We start from the raw sequence: 19037 nt of genomic DNA, 5'->3' as shown, positions 1-19037 counted from the left end.
GTGTGAGGAGTCTGACAGTGAGTGAGGAGGTGGGAGGCAGGAGAGCATCATTAGGGAAAAGCAGCTTGTTGTGCTGTGTGAGGAGTCTGACAGTGAGTGAGGAGGTGGGAGGCAGGAGAGCATCATTAGGGAAAAGCAGCTTGTTGTGCTGTGTGAGGAGTCTGACAGTGAGTGAGGAGGTGGGAGGCAGGAGAGCATCATTAGGGAAAAGCAGCTTGTTGTGCTGTGTGAGGAGTCTGACAGTGAGTGAGGAGGTGGGAGGCAGGAGAGCATCATTAGGGAAAAGCAGCTTGTTGTGCTGTGTGAGGAGTCTGACAGTGAGTGAGGAGGTGGGAGGCAGGAGAGCATCATTAGGGAAAAGCAGCTTGTGTTGTGCTGTGTGAGGAGTCTGACAGTGAGTGAGAAGGTGGGAGGCAGGAGAGCAGCAGTGTTTTAATTGACTTGCACAGCAGAAGGGAGGTGGTGGCACTGCTATCCTGACTTAGGAGGAATGGAGTGGCTGAGGGTGAGCAGCTTGTCACAGACTCACAGCCAGCCATTGTGCTATTGTGTTGAGCTGCAGCATGTCATGTGAGAACATTAGATGAAGCAGGGTAAATTGTCTGGTGCTGTGCAATCTTTCAAAATTGGGGGGGGGGGGGGGGGGGGGGGAGGCGGGGTATATCCTCACAAGTTTGTGAGGATGCACCCTCAAAAAGTAAAAAAGCAACAAGTCTAGAGCCAGCCCTGTAACTACTACCCAGAAGCACAGCCACACAGCAACACAGCCCATTGGCATAAATTTAGTGATGAGATGAAACTCGGGGTTTCTGAATTACGACACAAAAATTTGCAATTACAACATTCAATTGTAATTTGTCATTATCAGAAAAGTCGTAATTTCCTAATGCGTAGTTTTGTGTCATAACTTCACGTCAAATTGTAATTTCGTGTTTAATTTTATGTTACTCGTAATTTCTTGTAAAACAAGAAAATTACACCAAATTATGGGTAACAGGGAATCCTAATTTCATGTTTTACATGAAAATTTTGTCCCCAAAAATACTCAAAATCAAGAACTTTTTTTAATTACGACCATTAAATAACGAAAACAATTGTTATGACTAGCGAGGAGAGGGCCAGCGCATACTACAAAGGCTGCATCTGAAATGACAACCAGCTCACGTGTGCAGCACCTCTATTATGCTTTCTGCACACTTCGCATTCAATTCAGATGCAAATCATATGCAAAACTGCTACTACTTATCTCCTCGCTGTCCAACAAAATGTAAGTTACACAATTTTTTGCTTAGCTGCTCCCAAGGTTTTACATATGTTGTTTAAATTTAGGTTAGGTCACTTGCCCGGAGGTTTGCCTCACAGTGGCGCAAGTGTCTAGTACATTATACTTTGCATGCAAACCATATTGGAAGCTAAAGTTCCTCCTAGTGTAATAAATGTTAGCACTTGTCTTGGATGCAGGGCATGCATTTTTCAGTCTAATAGAGGCGGTGTATGCCTGTACGATTAACCATTCAATTGCCGCATGTGTTTAGGGATGTGCAGCCTTCCCCCCACTTTTTCTTAACCCTCTGGGCGATACAATTAGATCGCCCAGGAGGGGGCGCAGCACTTTTTAAAAAAAAAAATTATTTTTTAAATCATGTAGCGAGCCCTGGGCTCACTACATGATAGCCGCTGTGCAGCGGCATACCCCCACCCACTCCGATCGCCTTTGGCGATCAGAGTAAGCAGGAAATCCCGTTCAGAACTGGGCTGCGCGGCATGGCGGCGAGCGGCGGATCGGCGGCGAGTGGCGGCGATCGGAAGTTACACGCAGCTAGCAAAGTGCTAGCTGCGTGTAACAAAAAAAAATTATGCAAATCGGCCCACTAGGGCCTGAGAACTCCTCCTGCGCGACATACCCCGAGCTCAGCTTGGGATTATCGCCCCGGAGGTTAATTGTTATGACTAAAAATTTAGTGTAATTTCTTGTGATTAAGATTTTTCCATTAAAATCATTTTCGTAAATGGTGCAAAATCGTAATTAGCACATAATGATCATCACTACGCACATTGGCTGTCAGGCTTGCCCTGCCCCCACTGTGTACACGAGTATAATCCGCACCTCCGCAGTACCACAAAGCCGAATATGCACGAGCGGCTTCATTCGGCAGTCCAACTGGGACATTAGCTGGGACATATTTGTGCCTGGGGTTAAAGACACGTATTCTGGGACATAATTAGGGCAAAATGATAAATAGCTAGGGGGAGTATCTAACAGCAGCACTCATATCCATGATGTGCCTCATTCAAGCAGCAAAGAGTACATTGAGGACACGAGTAATGCTGTTAGATACTTCCCTGCTACCTATGGGGAAATGCGTTTGCCCTGATGAAGGTGTCCTTATGTGGCAACGAAACATTGGCTTAATCTTGCCTTAACATTTGATTAAAGAATATATAGAAAAAAGTGCAGTGTTTGAAATCGATTTCTGTGAAGCAGTGATGTCATCCAACAGAAAAGTTCAATTTCACCCAGTTATACCATATAGTTGTTCGGAATGGCCACTAGCTTTGCATCCTCAGAGTCGTGGTGGAAGAAGGACTGGAGAAAGGTCACTGACACATCTATTGCCTGCACACTACGGGTGAGCTATAAGGGACTGGGCCAGGCTGGCTGAGAGAGTGTGCTGGGCAGTGCTGGAAGTCCCCTCTGACTACCCATACTAGGGGGCTAACTCTAGCTACCTTTAGTGGGGAGCACTTCTGGCTACCTTTACTGGGGAGCAACCTAATATTGGAGGTACCTCTGGCTACTGATACTAGGGGCTACTTAAATCTTATCTTTTTTTTTGTGGAGGGGCCCCAGCCAAAACTTTGCTATAAGATCATATGGTTTCTAGCTACGTCCCTGGTTGTAGTAGTAGGTAGGTAGTGGATACTAGGTAGTAGACTAGGTAGTAGCAGGTGATGAGTAGTGAGAGGTGGTAAATAGCAACAAGTAGTAGTGGGTATGGCTGACCATTAGTGACAGATAGTGGGTGCCTTCTTACTTCTTTCTAGGTCACTTGGACTACTCTTCTCAATCTCATCTTCCTTCTTCTTCTCAATGTATTTGCAGCAGTCCATGAAAGCCTTAATACAGTCCTCTCCGAGCTCTATGAGACGAGAACGACGCTCACAGGAATATCCTGCGGGGCTGGTTCTCATGCCATCCACGCAGCAAGTCTTCTTCTGGCCTTCATACTTTGATGCTGTGAAATGAAATGTTGATAACAGAGGATTCAGTGGTGAATGAATTTACAAGGATTAGAGCACGCCTATTATAGATCAACAAGAGCTGCAAAAAAACAAAAACAAAAAAAAACCAAACAAAAACCAGATGAACTGCAATTAAATGAAAGGCGTTGTACAGCATACAACATCTATAAACAGAAGGAAAAGAAACTATACCAAATACCAATCATATGGAACAAGAAAAACTGTACCATGCAGTACTAAATAAAGCAATGAAATATGGCATTCGGTTATATGTACAATATAGAAAACACAGCTATTGTACATGGAAATGGCCAAATGGTGCCCGAGCATGCTAACACAGGTTACTAACCAGCATTACAGTCAGTAACTATTGTTACTGTTCTCACTACTTGTCACTTGTCACTACGGTCTCACTACTTGACTACCGCTGTCTGTGCACGGTAGTATTACTGCAATTTTGTGCATCAGTCCCCTTATCAGAAAAAAACACCCCTTATTTATACTGTAGCTGCTCATTCTGCATTATTATTTATATTATATTAGCTGAAGACTTTGTTGTTGGCTCCACCCACTTTTTGTTTCCTTGACACACAATCACTCAATGACCAAGTTTGTGAGCTATGGGGGCCTTGGCATCAATAATTAAAATTGTCCCAATGAAATGAAACAAATCTGATTGGGTATTTGTGGCTCTGCCCCCCCTTTCTGTATTTGAACCCCAGTCACCCAATGACCGACTGTACCAGGTTTGAGGCCTCTGCCATTAACATTGTAAGAATGGCTGCAATTTAAATATTGCTCTTTGAAAATCAACAGGTGACTTTTGAGTCGCTGTTGTAGGCTCCACCCACTTTTCTGAATATTGATCCCATTCACCCAGTGACCAACTGTGGGATGTTTGAAAACCCTGCCATTAACAGTGCAGGACTGGCTGCAGTTTACATTTTCCCAGTAATAATTTTTTGGGGGGCTCCGCCCACTCTTTGTTACATTGATATACAGTCACTCAATGACCAAGTTTGTGAGCTTTGGGGTTCCTGATCCTGACATCAATAATGTGAGAATGGAAGCCGTTTATCAAGCCAAGAAATCTGATTGGCTATTTGTGGCTCTACTCCCTTTAGTGAATTTGAACACCAGTCACCTAATGACCGACTGTAGCAGGTTTGAGGCCTCTGCCATTAACAGTTTAAGAATGGTAGCAATTTAGATATTACCCTTGAAAATCAAAATGTGAATTTTGATTGGCTGTTGTAGGCTGCATTCACTTGTCTGAATATTTATCCCAGTCACTCAGTGGCCAACTGTTGGAAGTTTGAGAACCCTGTCAATAACAGTGTACCAATAACAACACTCCCCTATTGTATTGCATGCTGGTTTGGGGGTCCCGAGTAGTGGCAGTGCTTGTTTGCATATTTTAAACTTTATTTGCAGCTCTTTATGCAGCTTAGCTAGGAGGGGGGCGGATGAGAGGGAGTTTCCTGCACGCTGGTACCCCCTGCTGGTCATATAGCCTTTGTTTATATGAAATTGAAGCCCTCTCCAACGATTGGCTGAATTGCTCAGCCTCTGCTCAATTAAGTACTGCAGACTAGGTGTTATGTATTTGCACTTCTTATTGGCTGACTGTCAGTTTGCAGACTATAAGTGGCAGAGTGCTGTCTGGGAGTGAGCAATCCTTTTGTGTTTGGCAAGTTGAAGGAGTGGTGGGGGTGAGTTCCTGGTGGTGGCAGCTCCGGGGCTCACCTGCGCTCCCCCATTGTGTTACATGCTGGTTTGGGGGTCCCGGGCAGTGGCAGTGCTCGGGGCCCCCGCCTGTCATGTGCACTAGTGTTTGCAATAACAGCCTAACACTGGCAGTTTACATTTTCCCAGTGAATGTTGTTAGGGCTCTGCCCACTTTTTCTAACCTTGACACACATTTACTCAATGACCTAGTTGGTGAGCTTTGGCGTTCCTGACTTCAATAATTTGAGAATGGAAGCAGTTTATCAACCCAAAAAATCTGATTGGCTGTTTGTGGCCCTGCCCCTTCAGTTAATTTGCATGCCAGTCACTCAATGACCGACTTTACCAGGTTTGTGGCCTTTGCCATTAACAGTTTAAGAATGGCAACAAATTTAGATATTCCCCTTGAAAATCAATAGGTGAATTTTAATTGGCTGTTGTAGGCTCCTCCCACTTTCCTAAAAATTAATCCCAGTCACCCTGAGAACCCTGCCAATAACAGTGTAAGACTGTCTGCAGTTCACATTTACCCATTTAAAATGAATGGCTGAAAAATGTCTGTTTTGTACTCTACCCACTTTTCCTGAATTTGTAACCTCCGTCACCAAGTGACCAACTGTGCCAAGTGTGGGGACTCTGGCTTTATTACTGTGAGAATGGCATCCTTTTACATTTTTTTTTCCATTGATGTGAAAGGATGAAATCTGATTGGCTGTTTGTGGCTCCGCCTAGGTGTGCAAGGGGGGGGGGGGGGAGGGTGTGAGACCTCCCAGAACATATCTTCCCAGGTAGTAAGCAGGGATCCCGTGCAGATGCAAATTGCATTTCCGCATCGGAAATCAGTAATACAAGTGCGGTAGGCGGATTTTCACAGAAATCGCAGAAATTTCTGCCAACTTTAACAATGATTTTCTCAAAAACTACAGGGTCTCTTTGAAAGAATTTTTTCCTCTTGTTCCCACTCTTCTGCTTAACATACCCTCAAAATGTGGTGTTTCTAGCACCTATGGGGGCTTTGCTATTAACCGCTAAAGTCAACGGCTTTTGACTAGGGATGCTCGGTAAATTCCGCGGAATTGTTAATTCCGTGATTCCGGACGGAATTAGGTCAATTCCGATTCCGGCAGTCGGAACGGAATTACTAACCCTCTCAAACGGAATTCCGCGGAAATTTTATTATTTCCGTGGAATTTTTTGGAATAACGCCCAACTCTCTCTCTCTCTCTCTCTCTCTCTCTCTCTCTCTCTCTCTCTCTCTCTCTCTCTCTCTCTCTCTCTAAGTACAAATCCTTAATCATGCTACTTTTTCTATTGAATTGATCATAATGGTACATGCTAGGCCACCTTTAGCATGTAGTGTGGTTGGTGGTCTAGGGGGTAAGACAGATACCTACTACACACTGAGACCTGAGTTCAAATCCTGGCTAAGGTATATAAGCTGTTTTGAAAAACTGCAATTCCCTACAGGATGATACAGATGGAGAGAGAGAGAGAGAGAGAGAGAGAGATCGGCGGGATGCGGAATTACCGCGGAACTGGAAATTGCAATTCCGAGCATGCCTACTTTTGATTGTAATGTAAAATGTGGAAAATCCGTATTACCGATATGCGGTAATTTTAAGCCAATCAGAAGACTCAGAATGGATAATGCACACACACACACACACACGCAATTCACACACACACACACACACACACACACACACACACACACACACACACACACACACACACACACACACACACACACACACACACACACACACACACACACACACACACACACACACACACACACACACACACCACACTGCACACACACACTACACACACACACACACACCCCACACACCACAAACTTTTATAAATATAGATTTGTGCAGAGCAGTCATGACAAATTTCACCTTGAGTGTTTTTGTGGTGAATAAGGATCGCTGTATCACGTCTTCTTCGAATCACTTTAGCTTCACCTTCACTTTTACAAAAATAATCTGTAGAACAAAAAAACAAAAAACAAAGGAAAACATTAAGAAGTATGGAAACTTTCTTCTCTGACTGCAGCAAACATACAAGTAATTATCTGAGCAGGTGAGAGGCAGCAGTAAGGTGGGTGGGGGGGTGGGGGGGGGGGTCTAGAGAGAATTAACTTACCCGTACATACCCAACTGTAAAAATGTCCCATAGGCACTAATGCAAATATCATTAATATGGCACCCAAAGCAAAAATTTGGGCGCCCGATAAATATTGTTTTTAAAATTTGAACATCAAAGTTTTTGAAATATGTTATCATTTTGAAACTTGCAACATTATAGTTTTTGTAATATTAGTTTGTTTTACGTTATCAAATAGATACATTTTACGTTATCAAATATGTCATCGTCTGTAAATTTGTAAGGGTTTTTGTGCAGGGAAAAACAGGTAGGGTTAGGCACCACAGGGGGTGAGGGTGGGTGTCTTAGAGTAAGCAACCACCGGGGAGGAAGGGGGGGTCTTAGGGTTAGGCACCACAGGGGGGTGGGTCTTAGAGTTAGTCACCACCAGGGAGGGGGGGGTCTTAGGGTTTGTTGCCACCAGGAGGTCTTAGGGGTCTTGGGGGGGGGGGGGAGGGGTCTTAGAATAAGGAACCACCAGGGGGAATCTTAGGGTTAAGCACCACCAGAGAGGGGGTCTTAGGGTTAGGCACCACCGGGGGGAAGGGGAGGGGGGTCTTAGGGTTAGGCATTAGTAGTGGAGGGTTCTATGTGAGAGTAGGGTTTTGTTAAGCTGTTTTTTTCATTACAAAATAGTTTTTAAAGTAGATAACTGTTCGTTTTCATTTGCCTTCTCTTTTACAACAGTACTTATCGTTTACATGTTTTTGTCTTCACCCCGCGGACATTTTTCCTAGCGCCGCTATTTAATGTATGCATATAGAGGCTGCCATATTTATTTCCTTTTAAACATTGCATATTGACTGGCTGGCCTGCTGAGCCTATTATACTTTTAGCCATAGACCCTGAACAAGCATGCAGATTAGATGCTCTGACTGAAGTGTGACAGGATTAGCTGCATGCTTGTGTCAGTAATGTGAATCAGACACTATTGCAGCCAGGGGCTTAACTGGGCCCCCCCTGCGAAACTTTGGATGCACCCCCCGCTTTCTGCACATGTAAACTGAGAACCAATGTTGTTCAGTTGGCTAGTTCACACTTAAATGAGTTTTCCCCATGCAGATAAAAACAGACAGCAGCAAAGTACTGCAGGCATTTTCTCTATAGATTACATTAGCTTCTGTGATAAAACGTGCATGTTTTCACACATACAGACACACATGGTGTGCAGAAAACTCTAAGGGCCCGTTTCCACTAGGAGCGGTGTGATATGGCTACATAGCCGCATCACACCGCATGTGTCCTGAAACACATGCACACAGCAATGGAAGAGTTTCCACTGCGTGCATGTTGTGCAAAGCAGTGCGGAGCAATCCGAGAATCTGCAGCATGCTGCAGATTCTCACACGGCTACATCCGCCCGCAGCCGCCTCCCATCTCCTTCAATACACGGAAGATGCGAAAGACACGGAAGATGCGGAAGTGATGCGGCTGGTGGCGGAAGTGATGCGATGCGGCTAGGTAGCCGCATTCGCATAATTTAGTAGTGGAAACTGGCCCATACACAAAACCGACAGACGAGTGTGTTTCCAGCCTCAGCTTATTACACTTACTCTGTCTATCTCTGATGAAGCAGAACTAGTTCTGCAGACTTCTCCAGCATCACTACAGTACAGAGCACTTGGGAAGGAGGTGGAGAGGTTGGGGGCTTGGCACTGTACACAAGGGCTTGCTGCACGCTGAATAGAGACTTCCTACAACTCTTTGTCTACAAAACTTTGTATGATTTCTTATCAGTGGCTAAGCAGATGCAGTCATTAGAATAATTGTGCAGAGAGCAGAAAGTTTTTTTTCTCCTAATTGTCAGTCTCTCAGGGCCCCCTGTGGCTTCCGGACCCCCCTGTGGTGCATCCCTTGCAGGGTCTATTGTTACGCCCCTGACTGCAGCCAAAGAGATCAGCAGGACAGCCAACAGGGATGCTCTTTTGGATTCCGAGGAAATGAAATTTCCACATTGGCATTTCGATCGGAAACCGGAAAATGGAAATAGGAAATCAGATCTCTGCGGAAATACCGCATTACCGCAACTTGATAATTTTAGCCCAATAGCAGAACTCAGAAGCATTGGACCAATCAGAGAAGGAAGAGTCAACTCAGAAGTATTTGCCCAATCGGAGAATGTAAAAAATGACCCCAAAAAAAGATTCCTCAGAATCAGTAACCGGTATTGGTGGAAAATGAAATTTCTGGGTAATGGGAAATTAGCATTTCCGACAACCCATTAGCCAGGCAACTGTTATTGCGTAAAAGGAAATAAATATGGAAGCCTTGCTTTAGGTTCCCTTTAAGTTACTTTAGGTTTGATACTTACTTAAAGGGAACCTTAACTGAGAGTGATATGGATGTTTCCTGTTAAACAATACCAGTTGCCTGGCAGTCCAGCTGATCTCTGTGACTGCAATAGTGGCTGAATCACACCCTGAAACAAGCATGCAGCTAATCCAGTCTGACTTCAGTCAGAGCACCTGATCTGCATGCTTGTTCAGGGGCTGTGGCTAAAAGTATTAGAGACACAGGATCAGCAGGTGATTCAGGCAACTGGTATTATTTTAAAAGGAAAAATCCATATCCTTCTCAGTTTAGGTTCCCTTTAAGCAGAGGGAAGGCTATGGTGAAGCAGGTAATTTCAACGCCCTATAGGCAACCACGCAGCACGGGATTTGGGCGCCACAATTAATTCTCTGTAATTTGGGTGCTGGCAATAGCTGCACCCCGAATGATGTTCATAAAGGGAAAAATTAGGTAATCATTACCTTCTGAAGTGAGAACCATCTCTCGCTTCTTCCTGCACCCAAATCAAATGCGGTGATACCACAATTAGCCAGCGTCTGGATAGCTTAGCTCTCCCTCCTTCCGGACCCATGTTACACCTGCTTGTTTGTAGGCCTCTTTGGAGCTGCTTGAGCAATCTTGGAAACTACTTGTGTCCCAGAGTAGTCCCAAGAAAGAGCGCATCTGTACTGCGCATGCCCGAGTCTGAACTTGCCCATGTGCAGTACAGATGTCTTGTCCTCGGAACTATTTGGGGATGCGAGAAGTCTCAATTATTACTTGAGGCATTCTGAAGAGCTAATTGTTGGAATAGCAACACCTGGGGATGGCACCAGAACAACTCTCTGGTTGGAGGAATGGAAAGGCTCTACACTACTCAGAGCCTTCCTTCTACTTGGGCTGGGACAAGGTCCTCCAGCACCCAAGGCTGAGACACCAAAGGGTGCCCCCCCCCCACCCCGGCCATCACACACTGATTGCTATTAGACAGAGGTGCCCCAGGGCCCTCAACACCTTAATCTCTACTTATCTGTCTTGAAGTCACTGCTGTGTGTCCCCTTTTCTTATTTCTCTCTGATTCAAACACAATAGGGAAATGATAGCTGAGTTAGTTTTGTGCCCCCTCCTACACTGCGCCCTGAGGCTGGAGCCTCTCTCGCCTCTGCCCCGGCCTGGCCATGAGTATCAGACCTGAATTCAGGGCCAGTTCAAGCTACAATGAGGCTCTGGGGCAAAGGTAAGTTGGGTGCCCCCCAGACTAGCCATCCTTCCCCAAATACATCCCCCTGGGGCCCCTGAGTGAGGCCCCCAAGGTCTCTCCCCAACTTGTGCCTCCCCGGGGTCCTTGCACCGTTATTGGCAGCATGGCAACTCACCTTCCCGGCACCCTCTTGCACTAGTCCATGCATCTTCATCCTGGCCTATGTTATTACGCAATGATATGCACAAGGTCTCTGCAAAGATGTGGCCAGCAAGGATGAAAATAGAGAGCATGGAATAATGGAGCAGCATGCCAGGAAATATGCTATTCTGCAATGATGATGTGGGCGCACTGCGTGCGGCCAAGCGCGCGCACCCGTGCATGTCCAGAAGTCTTCATGGGCGGCCAGCGGGACAGCAGGGAACATCAGAGCTGCGGCAAAGGAGGGACTCAGAAGACATCTAGGGGCTGGAAGAAGCCCCAGGTAAGTAATGAATGCTGCTCATTTTCACCTCGTATGTCCTTTACAACTCTGCACAAGGCAGAACCTTTGTGAACTGACACAACAAATGTGATATTTGTCTGTCAGTTACATACCTTCAGTTAGGCAGTAAGGCACACCTGATAACATATTCATTGTAAATTGAGGCTAATTTGTTTCCCTTCTATGTAAAACCAAGCTTCAATGGCTCTGATTCAATAAACAGTATTGTACTAGCAACATGCAGGCAGTGTACATAACATGAGCTGTGCTATGTGCACAAAGCATGCTATGTTCCAGTAAAACTGATGTGCGCTAGACGTTGTGTACATAAGAGCTGCGCTATGTGCGCATGACACGCCACATTCCAGTATAACTAATGTGCGCTAGACGTTGTATACATAACATGAGCTGCGCTATGTGCGCAAGGCACGCCACGTTCCAGTATAACTGATGTGCGCTAGATGTTGTATGCATAACATAAGCTGTGCTATGTGCGCAAGGCATGTTACATTCCAGTATAACTGATGTGCGCTAGACGTTGTGTACATAACATGAGCTGCTTTATGTGCGCAAGGCATGTTACATTCCAGTATAACTGATGTGCACTAGACGTTGTGTACATAACATGAGCTGCGCTATGTGCGCAAAGCATGCTATGTTCCAGTATAACTGATGTCTGCTAGACGTTGTATACATAACATGAGCTGCGCTATGTGCGCAAGGCATGCCACATTCCAGTATAACTGATGTGTGCTAGACGTTGTGTACATAACATGAGCTGTGCTATGTGCACAAGGCATGTTACATTCCAGTGTAACTGATGTGTGCTAGACGTTGTGTACATAACATTAGCTGCGCTATGTGCGCAAGGCATGCCACATTCCAGTATAACTGATGTGTGCTAGACGTTGTGTACATAACATTAGCTGCGCTATGTGCGCAAGGCATGTTACATTCCAGTATAACTGATGTGCGCTAGACGTTGTGTACATAACATGAGCTGTGCTATGTGCACAAGGCATATGCCGGCACCATCTGTATCTGTATGCTCTTTTTATTAATTAATGACAACCAGACATGTTCCAATTACAACGTTTCGGAGGCGTACCTCCTTTATCAAGTTATGCCTGTGTCTCACTGGTAAGTTTCAAATGGTCACCTTAAATAGTATCAATACAATATGCATTAGCCTATCACGTCAGAGTACCGCCTCTGGCGGTCACCTCCCCCTACGTCCTGCCAAGCGGACCTTGTGGGGAACTTAGTTACACATACCTATGACGTGTCCTCCTCGTGGAATCCTCTCCCCAGTTGGTGCGCATCTGCGACGGCGCACGTCCACTACCTCAGGCGCTGCAGACTCGCTCAGCCGCCGACCAATCACGGCAAGGTATGGTGTGACCTCATCAAGTACACACCCCCTAAAGAGCGGACCTGATGGGAAACCTTAGTCGTGACGTGCGGCGAAACGCCGCACGATCGGATAGGCTGTAAGGACGTCACGTGTATAAACACAATGACACCCTTCTGGGTCTGACATAACCGGAGGCCTAGATGTGCAGAGGGAATGCCGACCAATAGGAGGCAAGGCTGATGTAAACAAAGCGCCACGTGCGCTGGAAACCAGCGCAGTACGCTAAAGTCTTGCCTCCTAAGACGGCAATTAGCCGTCTAGTCAGACATCCCTAATCAGCGTGGACAAAGTCCACCCTGATGTGCACAGATGACGTGTGACATGCGAATGCACACCCCCTTGGGAGGTCCCAAAAGTACAGAAACCAAGCAAAAACATAGCACTTATTACATCATAATATATATAATCTCCTGACTTGTGTGGGATATGATTAAATCAGTGGCAGCATGTCATATTCCCTATTCATGCCGCGCGGCTCAAGTGTGTCCAGTCTGCGTATCCAGATTGCCTCCTTATAAAGGACTTTCTTAACTCTATCACCCCCTCTCCTCAAGGGGGGCACCTGTTCTAAAATCTGGAATCGCAGCTGGCTCACACCATGCCGCGCCTGCACAAAGTGGGATGACACTGCTAACTCTGTTTTTTGTGTCCTAATGGCACTCTTATGGGCTGATAGCCTGACTTTCATTGCCTGGGTGGTTTGGCCAATGTATAACATACCACAAGGACATTTTAGTGCATATATAACATATTTAGAATTACAGTCAAACTGGCCATGGATTCTAAATCAGACCCATAGAAGAAAAGTTCATAGTAAAAGAATTCCATTTGTTAGTCAATATAGTATTTGTAGTGAAGGCATTGCGAGCATTATACGAAAACATTGGCATTTACTGAGGGACGGTTTACCTGAGGTAGCAGAAGTTCAGGGTTTCCCTCTTATGTCATATAGAAGGGCACCTACCCTGAGGGACAAATTGGTGCATGCAGATGTTGGTACTAACAAAACATTTCAAAAGTTATGTAGATCTGATGGCACATATCCATGTTTAAATTGTGTGCACTGTAGCAGTGTTATTAAAGCTAAAGAAATCTGTCACCCCTACACAGGGGTTACATTTAGAATCCATGGCCAGTTTGACTGTAATTCTAAATATGTTATATATGCACTAAAATGTCCTTGTGGTATGTTATACATTGGCCAAACCACCCAGGCAATGAAAGTCAGGCTATCAGCCCATAAGAGTGCCATTAGGACACAAAAAACAGAGTTAGCAGTGTCATCCCACTTTGTGCAGGCGCGGCATGGTGTGAGCCAGCTGCGATTCCAGATTTTAGAACAGGTGCCCCCCTTGAGGAGAGGGGGTGATAGAGTTAAGAAAGTCCTTTATAAGGAGGCAATCTGGATACGCAGACTGGACACACTTGAGCCGCGCGGCATGAATAGGGAATATGACATGCTGCCACTGATTTAATCATATCCCACACAAGTCAGGAGATTATATATATTATGATGTAATAAGTGCTATGTTTTTGCTTGGTTTCTGTACTTTTGGGACCTCCCAAGGGGGTGTGCATTCGGATGTCACACGTCATCTGTGCACATCAGGGTGGACTTTGTCCACGCTGATTAGGGATGTCTGACTAGACGGCTAATTGCCGTCTTAGGAGGCAAGACTTTAGCGTACTGCGCTGGTTTCCAGCGCACGTGGCGCTTTGTTTACATCAGCCTTGCCTCCTATTGGTCGGCATTCCCTCTGCACATCTAGGCCTCCGGTTATGTCAGACCCAGAAGGGTGTCATTGTGTTTATACACGTGACGTCCTTACAGCCTATCCGATCGTGCGGCGTTTCGCCGCACGTCACGACTAAGGTTTCCCATCAGGTCCGCTCTTTAGGGGGTGTGTACTTGATGAGGTCACACCATACCTTGCCGTGATTGGTCGGCGGCTGAGCGAGTCTGCAGCGCCTGAGGTAGTGGACGTGCGCCGTCGCAGATGCGCACCAACTGGGGAGAGGATTCCACGAGGAGGACACGTCATAGGTATGTGTAACTAAGTTCCCCACAAGGTCCGCTTGGCAGGACGTAGGGGGAGGTGACCGCCAGAGGCGGTACTCTGACGTGATAGGCTAATGCATATTGTATTGATACTATTTAAGGTGACCATTTGAAACTTACCAGTGAGACACAGGCATAACTTGATAAAGGAGGTACGCCTCCGAAACGTTGTAATTGGAACATGTTTGGTTGTCTTTAATTAATAAAAAGAGCATACAGATACAGATGGTGCCGGCATATCTTTTACTTGAAGACATTATCGGGACTTATGTGCTGTGAGTCCTATCTGCAAGGCACATCAGCCATTTTCTACAGGAGTGCTATCCAATCATTTTGCTAATGTGCACAAGGCATGTTACATTCCAGTATAACATGTGCGCTAGACGTTGTGTACATAATATGAGCTGCGCTATGTGCGCAAGGCATGTTACATTCCAGTATAACTGATGTGCGCTAGACGTTGTATACATAACATGACCTGCGCTATGTGCACAAGGCATGTTACATTCCAGTATAACTGATGTGCGCTAGACGTTGTGTACATAACATGAGCTGCGTAATGTGCGCAAGGCACGTTACATTACAGTATAACTGATGTGCGCTAGACGTTGTATAGATAACATGAGCTGCGTAATGTGCACAAAGCATGCCACGTTCCAGTATAACTGATGTGCGCTAGACGCTGTGTACATAACATGAGCTGCGTTATGTGCGCAAGGCATGCCACGTTCCAATATAACTGATGTGCGCTAGACGTTGTGTACATAACATGAGCTGCGCTATGTGCGCAAGGCATGCCATGTTCCAGTATAACTGATGTGCGCTAGACGTTGTGTACATAACATGAGCTCCGTTATGTGCGCAAGGCATGTTACATTCCAGTATAACTGATGTGCACTAGACATTGTGTACATAACATGAGCTGCGCTATGTGCGCAAGGCATGCCCCGTTCCAGAATAACTGATGTGCGCTAGATGCTGTGTACATAACATGAGCTGCGTTATGTGCGCAAGGCATTTTACATTCCAGTATAACAGATGAGTGCTAGACGTTGTGTACATAACATGAGCTGTGCTATGTGCGCAAGGCATGCCCCGTACCACTATAACTGATGTGTGCTAGACGTTGTGTACATAAAATTAGCTGCGCTATGTGCGCAAGGCATGCTATGTTCCAGTATAACTGATGTGCGCTAGACGTTTTGTACATAACATGAGCTGCAATATGTGCGCAAGGCATGCCACGTTCCAGTATAACTGATGTGTGCTAGACGTTATGTACATAACATGAGCTGTGCTATGTGTGCAAGACATGCCCCGTTCCAGTATAACTGATGTGTGCTAGACGTTTTGTACATAACATGAGCTGTAATATGTGCGCAAGGCATGCCACGTTCCAGTAAAACTGATGTGCTCTAGACGTGTATATAACACGAGCTGCGCTATGTGCACAAGGCATGCCACATTCCAGTAAAACTGATGTGCGCTTCACGTTGTGTATATAACACGAGCTGTGTAATGTGCACAAAGCATGCCACGTTCCAATATAACTGATGTGCGCTAGACCCAGTGTACATAACATGAGCTGCGTTATGTGCGCAAGGCATGCCACGTTTCAATATAACTGATGTGCGCTAGACGTTGTGTACATAACATGAGCTGCGCTATGTGCGCTAGGCATGCCACGTTCCAGTATAACTGATGTGCGCTAGACGTTGTGTACATAACATGAGCTGTGCTATGTGCACAAGGCATGTTACATTCCAGTATAACATGTGCGCTAGACGTTGTGTACATAATATGAGCTGCGCTATGTGCGCAAGGCATGTTACATTCCAGTATAACTGATGTACGCTAGACGTTGTATACATAACATGACCTGCGCTATGTGCACAAGGCATGTTACATTCCAGTATAACTGATGTGCGCTAGACGTTGTGTACATAACATGAGCTGCATAATGTGCGCAAGGCACGTTACATTACAGTATAACTGATGTGCGCTAGACGTTGTATAGATAACATGAGCTGCGTAATGTGCACAAAGCATGCCACGTTCCAGTATAACTGATGTGCGCTAGACGCTGTGTACATAACATGAGCTGCGTTATGTGCGCAAGACATGCCACGTTCCAATATAACTGATGTGCGCTAGACGTTGTGTACATAACATGAGCTGCGCTATGTGCGCAAGGCATGCCATGTTCCAGTATAACTGATGTGCGCTAGACGTTGTGTACATAACATGAGCTCCGTTATGTGCGCAAGGCATGTTACATTCCAGTATAACTGATGTGCGCTAGACATTGTGTACATAACATGAGCTGCGCTATGTGCGCAAGGCATGCCCCGTTCCAGAATAACTGATGTGCGCTAGATGCTGTGTACATAACATGAGCTGCGTTATGTGCGCAAGGCATTTTACATTCCAGTATAACAGATGAGTGCTAGACGTTGTGTACATAACATGAGCTGTGCTATGTGCGCAAGGCATGCCCCGTACCACTATAACTGATGTGTGCTAGACGTTGTGTACATAAAATTAGCTGCGCTATGTGCGCAAGGCATGCTATGTTCCAGTATAACTGATGTGCGCTAGATGTTTTGTACATAACATGAGCTGCAATATGTGCGCAAGGCATGCCACGTTCCAGTATAACTGATGTGTGCTAGACGTTATGTACATAACATGAGCTGTGCTATGTGTGCAAGACATGCCCCGTTCCAGTATAACTGATGTGTGCTAGACGTTTTGTACATAACATGAGCTGTAATATGTGCGCAAGGCATGCCACGTTCCAGTAAAACTGATGTGCTCTAGACGTGTATATAACACGAGCTGCGCTATGTGCACAAGGCATGCCACATTCCAGTAAAACTGATGTGCGCTTCACGTTGTGTATATAACACGAGCTGCGTAATGTGCACAAAGCATGCCACGTTCCAGTATAACTGATGTGCGCTAGACCCAGTGTACATAACATGAGCTGCGTTATGTGCGCAAGGCATGCCACGATTTAATATAACTGATGTGCGCTAGACGTTGTGTACATAACATGAGCTGCGCTATGTGCGCTAGGCATGCCACGTTCCAGTATAACTGATGTGCGCTAGACGTTGTGTACATAACATGAGCTGTGCTATGTGCACAAGGCATGTTACATTCCAGTATAACATGTGCGCTAGACGTTGTGTACATAATATGAGCTGCGCTATGTGCGCAAGGCATGTTACATTCCAGTATAACTGATGTGCGCTAGACGTTGTATACATAACATGACCTGCGCTATGTGCGCAAGGCATGTTACATTCCAGTATAACTGATGTGCGCTAGACGTTGTGTACATAACATGAGCTGCATAATGTGCGCAAGGCACATTACATTACAGTATAACTGATGTACGCTAGACGTTGTATAGATAACATGAGCTGCGTAATGTGCACAAAGCATGCCACGTTCCAGTATAACTGATGTGCACTAGACGCTGTGTACATAACATGAGCTGCGTTATGTGCGCAAGGCATGCCACGTTCCAATATAACTGATGTGCGCTAGACGCTGTGTACATAACATGAGCTGCGTTATGTGCGCAAGGCATGCCACGTTCCAATATAACTGATGTGCGCTAGACGTTGTGTACATAACATGAGCTGCGCTATGTGCGCAAGGCATGCCATGTTCCAGTATAACTGATGTGCGCTAGACGTTGTGTACATAACATGAGCTGCAATATGTGCGCAAGGCATGTTACATTCCAGTATAACTGATGTGCGCTAGACATTGTGTACATAACATGAGCTGCGCTATGTGCGCAAGGCATGCCCCGTTCCAGAATAACTGATGTGCGCTAGATGCTGTGTACATAACATGAGCTGCGTTATGTGCGCAAGGCATTTTACATTCCAGTATAACAGATGAGTGCTAGACGTTGTGTACATAACATGAGCTGTGCTATGTGCGCAAGGCATGCCCCGTACCACTATAACTGATGTGTGCTAGACGTCGTGTACATAAAATTAGCTGCGCTATGTGCGCAAGGCATGCTATGTTCCAGTATAACTGATGTGCGCTAGACGTTTTGTACATAACATGAGCTGCAATATGTGCGCAAGGCATGCCACGTTCCAGTATAACTGATGTGTGCTAGACGTTGTGTACATAACATGAGCTGTGCTATGTGTTCAAGACATGCCCCGTTCCAGTATAACTGATGTGTGCTAAACGTTTTGTACATAACATGAGCTGCAATATGTGCGCAAGGCATGCCACGTTCCAGTAAAACTGATGTGCTCTAGACGTTGTGTATATAACACGAGCTGCGCTATGTGCACAAGGCATGCCACATTCCAGTAAAACTGATGTGCGCTTCACGTTGTGTATATAACACGAGCTGCGTAATGTGCACAAAGCATGCCACGTTCCAGTATAACTGATGTGCGCTAGACGCTGTGTATATAACACGAGCTGCGTTAATGTGCACAAAGCA

General features: G+C 45.6%; 1 protein-coding gene across 1 annotated transcript in view; it reads right to left on the bottom strand.

Annotated features, from left to right (window-relative positions):
- LOC137562610 (complement C3-like) overlaps positions 1-19037 on the bottom strand; it is a 340327-nt gene that overhangs the window by 216658 nt on the left and 104632 nt on the right. The window contains exons 16-17 of the mRNA XM_068274113.1: positions 6876-6962; positions 3036-3236 (exon numbers count right to left, since the gene is read on the bottom strand). Of these exons, the coding sequence (XP_068130214.1) occupies positions 3036-3236; positions 6876-6962 (288 nt within the window). The remainder of the gene's footprint in view (positions 1-3035; positions 3237-6875; positions 6963-19037) is intronic.

The sequence above is a fragment of the Hyperolius riggenbachi genome, chromosome 3, assembly GCF_040937935.1.
Source record: "Hyperolius riggenbachi isolate aHypRig1 chromosome 3, aHypRig1.pri, whole genome shotgun sequence".
Lineage (NCBI taxonomy): Eukaryota > Metazoa > Chordata > Amphibia > Anura > Hyperoliidae > Hyperolius > Hyperolius riggenbachi.
Note: the sequence above shows the minus strand (reverse complement) of the source record. Positions and strands in the feature narration are given on the sequence as shown.